Source organism: Electrophorus electricus, chromosome 7 (assembly GCF_041902795.1).
Source record: "Electrophorus electricus isolate QZ-2024a chromosome 7, ASM4190279v1, whole genome shotgun sequence".
Lineage (NCBI taxonomy): Eukaryota > Metazoa > Chordata > Actinopteri > Gymnotiformes > Gymnotidae > Electrophorus > Electrophorus electricus.
Genome location: NC_137503.1, coordinates 28579116 through 28591144, shown reverse-complemented (window position 1 = coordinate 28591144; position 12029 = coordinate 28579116). Strand labels below are relative to the sequence as shown.

At 44.1% G+C, this 12029-nt stretch overlaps 1 protein-coding gene across 4 annotated transcripts in view; it reads left to right on the top strand.

The window, feature by feature from the left end:
* plcb4b (phospholipase C, beta 4b) overlaps window positions 1–12029 on the top strand; it is a 47654-nt gene that overhangs the window by 31128 nt on the left and 4497 nt on the right. For all 4 annotated transcript variants that reach the window (XM_027029185.3, XM_081717229.1, XM_081717230.1 and 1 more), the window contains 16 exons: window positions 275–366; window positions 459–551; window positions 684–828; window positions 996–1080; window positions 1465–1589; window positions 2516–2567; window positions 3494–3596; window positions 3782–3946; window positions 7152–7356; window positions 9674–9762; window positions 9861–10011; window positions 10191–10240; window positions 10378–10443; window positions 10779–10894; window positions 10994–11069; window positions 11830–12005. In XM_027029185.3, the coding sequence (XP_026884986.2) occupies window positions 275–366; window positions 459–551; window positions 684–828; window positions 996–1080; window positions 1465–1589; window positions 2516–2567; window positions 3494–3596; window positions 3782–3946; window positions 7152–7356; window positions 9674–9762; window positions 9861–10011; window positions 10191–10240; window positions 10378–10443; window positions 10779–10894; window positions 10994–11069; window positions 11830–12005 (1789 nt within the window). The remainder of the gene's footprint in view (window positions 1–274; window positions 367–458; window positions 552–683; window positions 829–995; window positions 1081–1464; window positions 1590–2515; window positions 2568–3493; window positions 3597–3781; window positions 3947–7151; window positions 7357–9673; window positions 9763–9860; window positions 10012–10190; window positions 10241–10377; window positions 10444–10778; window positions 10895–10993; window positions 11070–11829; window positions 12006–12029) is intronic.

The window sequence follows — 12029 nt, the reverse complement described above, 5'->3', positions numbered from 1 at the left end:
TTGGAAGCCCTTGCAGTTTATAAAGTACTGCCCAACTCTTTGTAAATTTCCACACAAAGTGAGGTTTCCCTAAAACATATGAAGAAACTTGATGGTAAATGAGTTTAGCATTTTTAAAAGTGGGGAGGTTTGAAGGCTTATGTGCTGCACTAAACTGTTGAAGCTCATCGAGGTTAGCTTTTATTGAGATTGTGCTAGACACAGTTACACATGGTAGGAAACATTTAATTTTATTAAGTTGTATGTTGAAAATAGTGAGCTCATCTTTTAATAGCTGATGGAAAAGAAGACACCAAAACCCGCAACATCTCTGAAGAGCACGGTGAACAAGACTCGCAGGAAATCAGCATCTCCAGGAAGGAAAAAGTGCGTTGCTAATGGACACGCTCAGTCCACCACAGCCCAGTGTGTGCCAGTCAGACTGAAGGCCACTCAAATCCTGCCTCTCCTTCTCTCAGATTCCTGATGATGAGATCACGGAGATCTCGGAAGCAACAGAAGCTGATGCAACTGATGTGTCTGAGGCTTCAGACCTCGACAACAAAAAGAAGGTCAGTAATTCATCCTGTTCGCTGCTGGAATGGTTTCCAGGCATGACGATGTGAACAGCCTGCGTGAAACGCAAAGGTAAACGTGTAGCTGCAGTGATGTAGCTGAACCGTTGTGGTGGTGTTCCGCCGTAGGACATGGTGGAGGATGCCGACACCGAGCAACAGCTAATCGCTTCGTATAAGTATGAGGGAGCCACCACCAACATCCACCCGTACCTTTCTGCCATGGTCAACTATGCCCAACCCGTCAAATTCCAGAGCTTTGAAATCGCAGAAGGTAGAGTTGCATTCTTGTGTCTAAAAAATATATGGCTTTGAATGCTAATCACATTGTAGTATTACTTTGGTTAAGTATGGTATTTGAAAACAATACTTTCATCTCTGCTTTTCTGTGCTTCTCATTCTGCATTTTGTTCAATTGTCTGGTTGTATTTTTCTCATCAGAGAAAAACATCCATCACCACATGTCCTCCTTCAATGAATCTGTAGGCTTAGGCTACCTGAAGACCAATGCTCTTGAGTTTGTGAAGTATCCTTTTACTGCACTGCATGAGTTTGTCAGGAGATGGCACTGTTGTGCAGTTGGGGAGTTTATAATCCTTAATTTAATTAACTTCTAAGAGTGATGGGAAAGGGGATAAACAATGAAGTAGTGTGACACATTGCATCGATTTCTCATTTATTCATCATTAAAGTCATTTTAGCCTAGTTCTTTTCCTGCTGTGAGAGAACTCTTTCATTCACACTTTTAAACTTAAAAGCACTTCTCTGTTTTAACCTCACTGCTATAGTTCTTTCCCAGCTGCCAGTCTCTCTGCTGGGAATCCATCTGTTTTGAGTTCGAAATAACTCCTTGGCCTGGTCAAGGCCCCTAACCTCCTCACGTGCCTTTTCCTCATCGGCCAACTCGCAGCTACAACAAGAGACAGATGAGCCGCATCTACCCGAAAGGAGGCCGCGTGGACTCCAGTAATTATATGCCTCAGATCTTCTGGAACGCCGGCTGCCAGATGGTGTCTCTGAACTTCCAGACCCCAGGTAGGGCCCATGCCTCAAACACCCATAGACTTGCACACAGATCCACGCATACTTCATGTTAGACAAGTATGTGGAACAAAGGTCAGTGCCTTTTCTAAAGCTCTTCCCACCTGAAAATGACAAATATCTCTTTGGATCTTCATTTACACAAGCTCAACTAGGGGAACACGGATGTAATTTCTGAGAATTATTATGCAGCAGGAATCCAGTGGATAAGCTTTGGTGCCAGTTTAGCCCTCTGCTGGTACTACAGCGCTGGCACAGACGAGGCTGATTGTTCAGCCTTTTTCAAGGGAAGCCCCTGCAAGTGACCACAGCTATTCAAATAGATGAGAGTGCACCACTTCAACAGAGAGGCTGAGTAAACACACAGACGAGCCAAAAGGCCACACACACACACACAGAAAAATACCGTCACACACACACACCACCCTGTGGCTGCCCGCAGTAGGCTGAGAACATATGTCTCCAGTGAAGCTGCTGAAGGGAGGAGGAGACTGTAGACTGGGGAAACTGGGACACATTTAACCCACACAGATGGGGAAAGCACACTCATGTTTCATATTATGGGAGGATTCCAGAGATTGCTGCATTACATAGCCGTGGGCTGGCTGGTATTGATCCATTCTGAAAAGAAAGACTTAAAAAAAACAATAGATCCTTTGAATGGAAGCTGTAATGCACAACACCATGAGTTTTAGCACTGGGGGTACAGCAGGGTGATATCATGCAATTGTGTTTAGCACTCCAGCTTTTAATGCGTCAGTGCTTAATGCAAGCATTTTAATGAGCTTCTATCGCTATACTAGGCTGCTTCTGTTTAATATGACTTTCGGCATGTAAGATTAGCAAGTCATATCTAGGCAGAACTAAGAGCAGGGGAAGAAGGCTCCTTAAGGCTCTGTCATTTTTCTTTCTGTCCACAGACTTGGCCATGCAGCTGAACCAGGGGAAGTTTGAGTACAACGGCGCATGTGGGTGAGTGTAGGAGGCTCAGCCTGGAAAGCTCATCAGTTAAATTGTGTCACATCCCATTAGCCGTAGCCAGAGGCAGCCCTTAGCCACCATCCGCATTAGCGCAAATGAGCGCTCGCTAAATTTTTGCTCTCGCCCTCCCAGTCTGCCACCCGCCATTGCTGCAGACCCTGCCCGAGGGGAGGCACTCAGCCTGGGCCTGTGGAGTGTACAGCTCCTCAGGCTCATGCAGGCGTCAGGGCTCACTGCTCACTGACGAAATGCAAATCGGCACAGCCCAACTTTAGGAACATTAGGGGCTGTGGACTTGATTGCTGTGGGTGAGAATGTGGGTGGGTTGGTTTTTGGGGGTGAGGCTATGGGTAGGCGGATGAGTGTTTCGAGGGGGTGGGGTACGTATGCGTGTTATTGTGTTTGACGATTCGTATGGTTTTGTAATGGGAAAAGCTCAGGTCATTAATCTTCTTCCGAACAATTAATCAGAAGGATAATTACCAGCTGGCTTTGAGTCACGACGCTAGCTGATACCTGTGTAAACATGTAGGGCTTGTTTTCCACTCTGATTTGGGTAATAGCAGAGGGGCTCAAGTAAGCAGCTAGAATTTCAACCCAAAAGTGACTTGCTTTATTCAGTGAGAGATGAGAAACTAATGGAATTAATTTGCATGTAGTGACTGATGAAGACATAATATGGCCTATGGTATTATAGTAGCAAAAAAAATGTTTTGCTGTTTTTTTATGTGTGCGCATGTGTGTGCATGCGTGTGTGCGCATGTTTATGCACGTGTTTGCAAACGTACATGTGCGCGTGTACATAAGTGTGTGTGTGTGTGTGTGTGTGTGTGTGTGTGTGTGTGTGTGTGTGTGTATTTTGTCTGTATCACTGAAGAAAGATGAGTGTTTCAGCTCTTTGTGGCCATCTCCCACAGGTACCTACTAAAGCCTGACTTCATGCGGCGCTCCGACCGGATGTTTGACCCGTTCTCTGAGACGCCCGTGGATGGCGTCATCGCTGCCACCTGCAGTGTTCAGGTGAAAGCACTGAAGGCTCTGTCCACAGTCGCGGCCGGCACTCACACTCTCTAAGCAAAACTCTTCATTGCTTGCTGCTTTACATCAATCTCTCTGCTAACTGCTCCTGGATCAGAGACTGCACCTCCTCTGGGTCCTTTGCTATGAAGAGCCGGCTCACTGTTGCATGTGCCTGCCCGTCCCAGGTGTTCTCAGGTCAGTTTTTATCGGATAAGAAGATTGGCACTTACGTGGAGGTGGACATGTACGGCTTGCCCACTGACACCATCCGCAAAGAGTTCCGCACTCGCATGGTGATGAACAACGGCTTGAACCCAGCCTACAACGAGGAGCCCTTTGTCTTCAGAAAGGTGGGTGGACACATCTAGCGAAACCATCGAGATCGGTTCAGCAGGAATACTGAAATTCAATTAGCGAATCTAATTAGGTTGCTCTTTTATCTGTGTGAATGGGTGGGTGAGTGAGCTCACTTAACATCTGCATCTGCAAGTCTGTTCTACAACGGGTGCTACAAAATGTCATTCTTCCAGATAACATAAAATTATAATATGAAAGGATATTTACATAGTACACATTATAAGTTTAATGAGATTTAGTTTTCCTAAACTGAAGCGGACACCGTACACCAGGAAAGCAGCAGTACCAGGTGTAATAAGGCTGTTCAATTACTTTTTGAATTCAACATTTCCAATACACCCTAGTTTATCATACTCTGGTATATCATATCACCTACTGCCACCCCGCAGCTGTACTGTCATGGCTCTGTAAGTGAGATCAGATTCCTGGCTGTATATTGATTATGAACCATGGCTTTGGGCTTCAGGATTAGCAGACAGATGTTTCACTGCTATCATTGTCTGTTCATCTTCAACCAGTGGCATATGTTATTAAATAAGATATTGGGTATGTGTTATTTAAACAGAAATACATATTCTTCAAGTTTTCACAGTGGCTGGGCTAACCCAAGTTCTGAACAAGTTCTGAAAGAGCAGTGTTATTAGCATAGGTTCACTTGATTTAGCATAGCTGGTTTTACTGGGTAAAGATCAGCACTGGTGCAGCCTGCACTCATGAAAATGTTGCGGCGTCGGTATATCTTTGTCTTTTTTCGTTTGCCTGTCATTACCGAGTTTTCCTGCATGGCTAAATGGCTAAAGCAGCCTGGTACATGAAGGCGTGCGTGGGCTTGCAGAAAGCAGGAGCGCGAGGTGAGAGGCTGGAGAACCCATTGAGCAGCAGCAGACGGAGTTGAAAGCGAGTAACAGAAGAGAGGATAAAGTCAAATGTGTGTGGGTGTGATGCTCTGGTTCGGTATGATTTTCAGTTACGAGGTCAATTCATTTTTTGGTATTTTATGTTTTAAAAATATGTCTGATTCTACAGCTATTTGATTATATATGCAATAATTTTTGTTTGTCTCAGAAAAATGCAAAGTTTAATTCAAAACTAAAGATTGCAAAGTAGCATGTTCATATGCAGAAAAGTGACCTTGTAAAACTCTCTTGAAATTGTTACACCCTTAGTGCGTGGGTGTGGCTGTGCATGTGCGCATACATGAGATTAAATGAAACTGAAATTCATGTCCAGTCTTGTGCCAGGGACAGGTTCATGGCACACTTGTAAGCAATCAGTAGCATTTGCTACTCCATGCCATGGGCCGATGGGCTTTTTACAGTATAAACCATTCACAGTAAGCATTACCACTTTCATATCCTCTATGGCTCAGTAGTATTTTAAAGATTTGATTGTGTGCGGAAGGGTGGGAGTGAGTGGCAGAGAGAGCGAGAGGGATCGTGTGCAGGGCTGTTACTGCTGAGGCCAGCAGAATGGAAGACTCTCTCAGGCATGACAGGGAGACTCCAGCACAGGCTATAAATCACAGCTGCCGCAGTGCTGCCTGCTCTACGCACACACATTGACTGCTGTTAACCCCCCAAACACACTCCCAGCTTTCACAGACATGCGAATACTCATACGGCCATCATCAGTGCCATTATCCCCCAAGCATGCGTGCGCGCACACACACACACACACACACACACCCACACACACACACACACAGCCAGCCAGCCAGCACTGCTGTTACAAAGATGCACAAGGATATTAAAACATAATCACTCCCTCAAAAGATGCTAAACCCTCAATCATCAGCTCAAACGCCATGATAATGTAACAAATACTAGTATTAATAGACATTCCCATTGATATATAAATATAGTTCAAGTTCCATTTTATGGTCTCTTGCTTTCTCTTTTAAATGCAAGTACACACATTTACTCACATGCACATATATTCAAACAGTAGTCAGTCCTGCTCTTATGACTGTATGCTCATAGTCTGTTCGTGACCAGTCATATCACTTGCATGCATGGTCTCACAGAGTCCTCAGTGTCCATCCACATGGAGTGTTTGAGCTGATGCTGAAGACCTATGCTCAAATGCAGGCAGACCTGCAGGTATTGGCACATGACGGGGGGAATGTACTACCTCAGTACACACTAATATGCTGTACACTGACATAGCTAAACCCACACTTGAATTTAGTGGATACTCGATGTGTTAAGACACATTTTTTACACACACACCCACAGAAAGCTGACCTGTTTTTCACAAATGTATTACAGTAATCACTTCATAGACTTTTGACTCCTTTTGACAAACTCCTGTCCTAAAGCCCTCTGCCCTTCTCCTCTGTCCTCTTCTCTGACTCTGCCTCTGTCACTCTTCATCGTTCTCGGTCTCATTAATCTCCCACCCAGCTCCTCAGAGGGGCCACGGTGCTGTTCAGATCTGCAGTGCTGGGGCTCACTACATGTGTCCTTGTTCTCGCATGCTGCAGTGTAGGAAGCGGAGCAGCGGGTACACTCAGCACTGCAGGCTCACATCGCCTGCGCCATCTCTTCTGCTCTAACCACAACTGCTCAGAGCTGCATTGGCCAGTGGTATAAAAGCCCCTTGTTTGTGAAGTCTGTGATGTGGGTGATTTGGCTTGTGGCTAGTTACTATTGGAGCTCTAGCTGTGCGTGCCGCAAGGCTTGAGCAATTCAGCACTAAGCTACTGCAGCCTGTCTACAGGACTGGCCGACATGTGCCATAGTCCACCCCTCCCCCGGCTGTGCCATTATCTATCAGTTTGAACTTTCCACAGTGAAACTGTATACGTTTGCATGTTGTAATGTCTGAAGAGGTGGAGCTGTCATAATGGCAGTATAAATTAAACTCCACCTCCCCATCACTATTGGAGGTAGGTCTGCTTCCTGACGGGAGGAGCTGAGGTTCGTCAGACCTGGGGGAGTGAGATCTAGTGGGAAAGGAAAATGGAGCATTTATGACTCATAAAAGGGATAATTCTATTTTTCCTTTGTTTATGCTGTAAGGTATCTGTGAATAAAGCTTTGCTCTTCAGCACTGCTCGCTCTCTCTGTGCATTCATAAGCTCCTTCCTGATGGCCATGGTCACGATGCCTAAAAACATTTTCTGAAGGTCTTTGTTATCCTGGTACTGTGTGTCGGGTGTCAGACTGCAGAGTTTCTTCCTCCTCTGTGTGAGCGCAGGTCATCTTGCCAGACCTGGCCGTGTTGAGGATTGCTGTTTACGATGACAACAATAAGCTGATTGGCCAGAGGATCCTACCCCTGGATGGCCTCCAGGCAGGCTACAGACACATCTCTCTGAGGAATGAGGGCAACAAACCCCTCTCTTTGCCCACGGTCTTCTGCAACATCGTCCTCAAGACCTACGTACCTGACGGTTTTGGAGGTGAGTTGGCATGCGTAGGCACACGCACGCACAGACAGACATACACACACACACACACACACACACACACACACACACACACACACACACACACTCTTAATGCAGTACACTTGCAACTACATCCCTTCCATGCTACAGCATGCACGTACCCTTCTTTCACAGACTTGTTTGGCAATTTTGGACGATAACCCTTCTTTGGCAGGCTGTGTGGGCTTGTGTGCAGGAGCTCGGCTGAAGAAAACTGAGAAAGGCCTATGTGAAATCTAGAAGTGACCACATCTGCACACTCCTCACCCCTGGCCATACATTATCACACTGCAGATGACTGCAGTGTGCACTGCACACAATAATATTTAACAGCATAGCAAACTGCAGGAAATTGTCATTGCTTTTGAAATATTTTTTTTATATCTGCACATCAGATTTGTAGAGTAGGTAATGGTTTCTTGACCTACAGCAATCCACTGTAATGGAGGCTGCATGTATGAATGTAATTATTTATGTGAGGTTTATGACTCACTCACTCACATACACACTCTTTATCATTTTATTCCTATGCACAGAGATCACCTCTGGCATACCCTTGAAACCTGCTTCCAGTCATCCAATTTATTCAGAGCATATCTTCACCCCACAGTCATGACCCAGATCTATCCAGATGGTGTGTGTGTGCGCGCGTGTGTGCGTGCATGCCTATGACCTCTGTAGGCTCCCGCTGACCCTCTTGTGCCTTACTGTTCTTAAAGAACTTACTCTGTGTTCATTTAACAGGACAAGCAGGTTAAACATTTCTCTTTAGTTGTTTAGATTGTATTTTGAATGTATCATACTTTTAGAATTGCTCACAGCAAACATAAAGCTTTACTATTAGTGTTTGCACCATTAGTTACAGTCCTTGCATGTAGTTATGCAACTACAGGTAGACATTTCTTAAGCCTTAAAAATGAGTAACAAAATAATTGTAATCATTATATCTAAATTGCTGGATGTTCCCTGCTCAGTATTCCAGATGGAATAGAGTGCAGTGGACCAGCAGTCCTCTGAAAGCCTGATTTATATATTAAACATGGGTGGGAGGTAGAAGTACTAAGTTGAAAATCCCTTTTTAGATCACAACTCCTAAAGAAAATAGATTTTCACATAAATAAAACAACAGTAACCTTACAATCTTGTAAATTAAAAAGCACTTTAATTAGAAGATCCCAAGTGGCCTACTGGTCTGAGACTTCTCTATGTCGTCAAGAGATTCTGAACTGGGGTTCGGGGGTCAGGGACCCCAGCGAACAGTTAGAAGCAGCATAGCTGCTGGCTTCTCTGAGCCTGAAGGAGGCACACCTTTGCCCTCCCTCTCCCATGGTGGCTGCTGTCCTGTGATGCTGGATTGAGGAGTGAAAGTGATCAGGTTAGGTGCAAATTAAAAACCATAAATAATCAAAACGTGAATATATTTGAATTGCAATACTTTAAAAACTGAACAGTGAAGCGCATGTAGCATATCAATCCCAAGACTCCAACATCAAATTAAGTTGATTTGTTGGTTGTATGTAAATAAGGTAATTCTTTTCTGTCATTTTATTGCAAGTTGATTTATAGACAATGAACCTCATTGCAGTATGTGGGAAATCAATTTTAATTTACCTTTTCCGAGCCCTACGAGTTTACAGATTACTGTGTGTAGCCCAGAGCCATTTCCTCCCCTTTGTTGTGGCCAGCAGAGCAGAGCTGGCGGCTGCTTAGGTCCTGGAGGTTCATGTTCTCGCCTCCCGTTTCTGAGGTTCGCCTAATGTGCTCGGGTGCGGGGGTTTGATTAGCATGTGCAGAATGGTGAGCAAGTGCTCTTATTTGGCTGTGGGGGGGGGGCTCATTGTCTCTGGTCATTGTCTCTGTCAGCTGGGGCCTTTGTTCTGGGATTCATGAAGATGCTGGAGGAGGAGCAGAGTGGAAAACTGCAATAAATGCAGAAACGCGACTCGAATTGGATCCGCCTTTTATTTCTTTATTCCATGCCCATGAATTTATGCAGTTTTTCTTCCTTTCATTTGCATTTGATATTCAGAATGATTTTCAAAGTTTTTTGTGTGTTTTTTGTTTTTAATTTTACTTGCCACCCTTTTGTTAATTTGTTTGTTTGTTTATTATTTATGGGGTGATGGGTGGGGTAGATGGTTGGTCACAATAAGTAGATAAACCACAGCATTTCTTCCTAGAAAGAAATGTTTGCTGTGGGGGGGGGGGGGTTGTTGTTGTTGTTGTTACATAATATCTGTTGTGGCCTTTTGTTGTGCTAATTCTATTGCGTTCCCTGTCCCTTGTCTAGAAATCGTGGATGCTTTATCTGACCCAAAGAAGTTCCTCTCCATTGCTGAGAAGAGAGCAGACCAAATGAGAGCTCTTGGCATTGAAACGGTATGCTCATTCTCCCAGTCTACAGCTACGCAGTCTGAGGCTCAACATGGAATGAGCCTGCACCTCCTGTGCTAAGCAAACATGTCCTTTAAACATAGAGCGACATCGCGGACGTACCAAACGAAAACTCCAAGAATGATAAGAAGGGCAAGATGAATCAGGTGAAGACTAACGTAACCCCTCAGACTAGCTCGGAGATGGGCCAGATCTCGACCGCCATTCTGAACAGCAGTTGCGACTCCAAGAAAGGTGAGGCTATCCAGTACAGGATTGGACACACTGTAACACTGACATCATCCTCTGTCATACTGACATCATGGATGAGATGTTGTTTGTCTCATTATCTTAGCAAAAATACATGTATGAAAATATAAGCATCTCGGCCCATGCTTGCTTACGGTGATGTAGCTTATTCCCTGTGCTCACAGATTCTACGCTGGTGCACCCAGTGACTATTGAGAACTTGAAACAGATGAAAGTGAGTCTTACGGAATGTGAATGTGAACCGTTGATGTGATATTATTGCAATAAGAAATTGTGATGTCAATTATTTGACCTGAAAGATTAATTCCAGTTATCACTAGGAAGCTTTAGAGTTTTCTCTTCTCTTCCTAGTCCTATATTAAACTGATCAAGAAGCAACAGAAAGAACTTAATGCAGTGAAGAAAAGACATGCAAAGGTTTGTACTTTTGAAGCTACATCCTATGACTAAGTGAACTGTTGATTTTCTCATTTTTTATTTTCTCCCTCTTGTCCGTGAGGGCTGTTTCTTAGTACATTTGCTTACTTGACGATGTCATCGGCCCTTTGGTACATCTGTGCTCGTGTACCCAAGGGTGGACATTATTAGAATTGTTAAGATTGACTGCTCTTCAGAGAATTCCCATTTTTTGGTCTGTGTTATTAGACCACTTTTATTGATAAACTTGTTTACTTTCAGTTGGCAAAAAAACAGTGACTTTAATTTGTGTCTACGTTAATTGCTAAGAGTCGGTGTGGAACCTCTGTTTACAGGAACACAATGCCATGCAGAAGTCCCATTGTACCCAAGTGGACAAGATGGTGGCACAGCACGATAAAGAGAAATTTACATTGGAGAAGCTACTAGAGAAAGCAATCAAGAAGAGGGGGTAGTTAAACTTGCTAAAAGCTAAATCTATCAGCTTAAGAAAGAAAGCAGTATGCATGCAGTAACACTTCTGTCGTTTCCTGGATTTTCTGCATCACAGGGAAAACAACTGTTCTGACTTAAAGAAGGAGACTGCAGTAAAGGTGGAAACACTCACATCAGACCACAAAGCAAAGGTGAACTCCACTGGGGTCGTCTACTACTCTTTATTTCTAGGAGTTGATGAGGTTCCAGGATGCTGGAAACTTTCTGTGAAGTAGTGTACACAAGTCATTGCCAACTCGGAGGTTTTTTTGGGATACTGAACTGTACTTTACGACCCATCCCTCCTCTATTGCTGTAGGTTACTAGTCCTTTTCCATTCAGTTCTATGTACTGTGAAGTTAGGAGACTGAGCATGTTCTCTGCACAATTGGGCCATGTTTTGTGTGACCTCTTTTATGAATGACCTGTTTAGAAAACAGCAGGTTATATATATTTAGTGTATGTAACTCTAAATATATGCATATTAGTTTATGCTATAAGTGTTTAGAAAAACCATAGTGGATTTAAGTATAAATGCATACTAAAGATCAAAGATGAACACAACATAGAGATTGTAAGGTCTCTCGATTTCAGAGTTCCATAGTGGTGGACACAGTGTTGGATTGTAACAGTCATGTAGTAGGTTTAGCCAATGAAACAATTGCTCAGACTAGATGTCAGTATAACTTGAAAATGGCCCTTCTCACTATTATGTGCACAATTCCAGTTGAAAATGGACACACTAAATCATTGCTCCTGTCAAAGCAGACAAATCCCAAGTATAGTGGGTGAAAAGGCAAAGATAAGCAGAAAGTGTGTGTGACTGTGTGTGTGTGCGCTAAACCCACTAAGTAAAACCATGGACCTTGTCTCCACTGATGGTTCACCACTGTGACACGGGTCTTCCCGCAGGTGAAGGATATCGTAGCCCAGCACACAAAGGAGTGGTCTGAGATGATCAACTGTCACAGCACGGAGGAGCAAGAGATGAAGGACGCCCATGTGGCACAGCAGTGTGAACATCTGAAGAAACTGCTGTCCAGCGTCCAGGAACAGCAGACACTACAGCTCAAACTCATCCATGAACGGTGTGTGTGGGTGTGGGTGTGCGC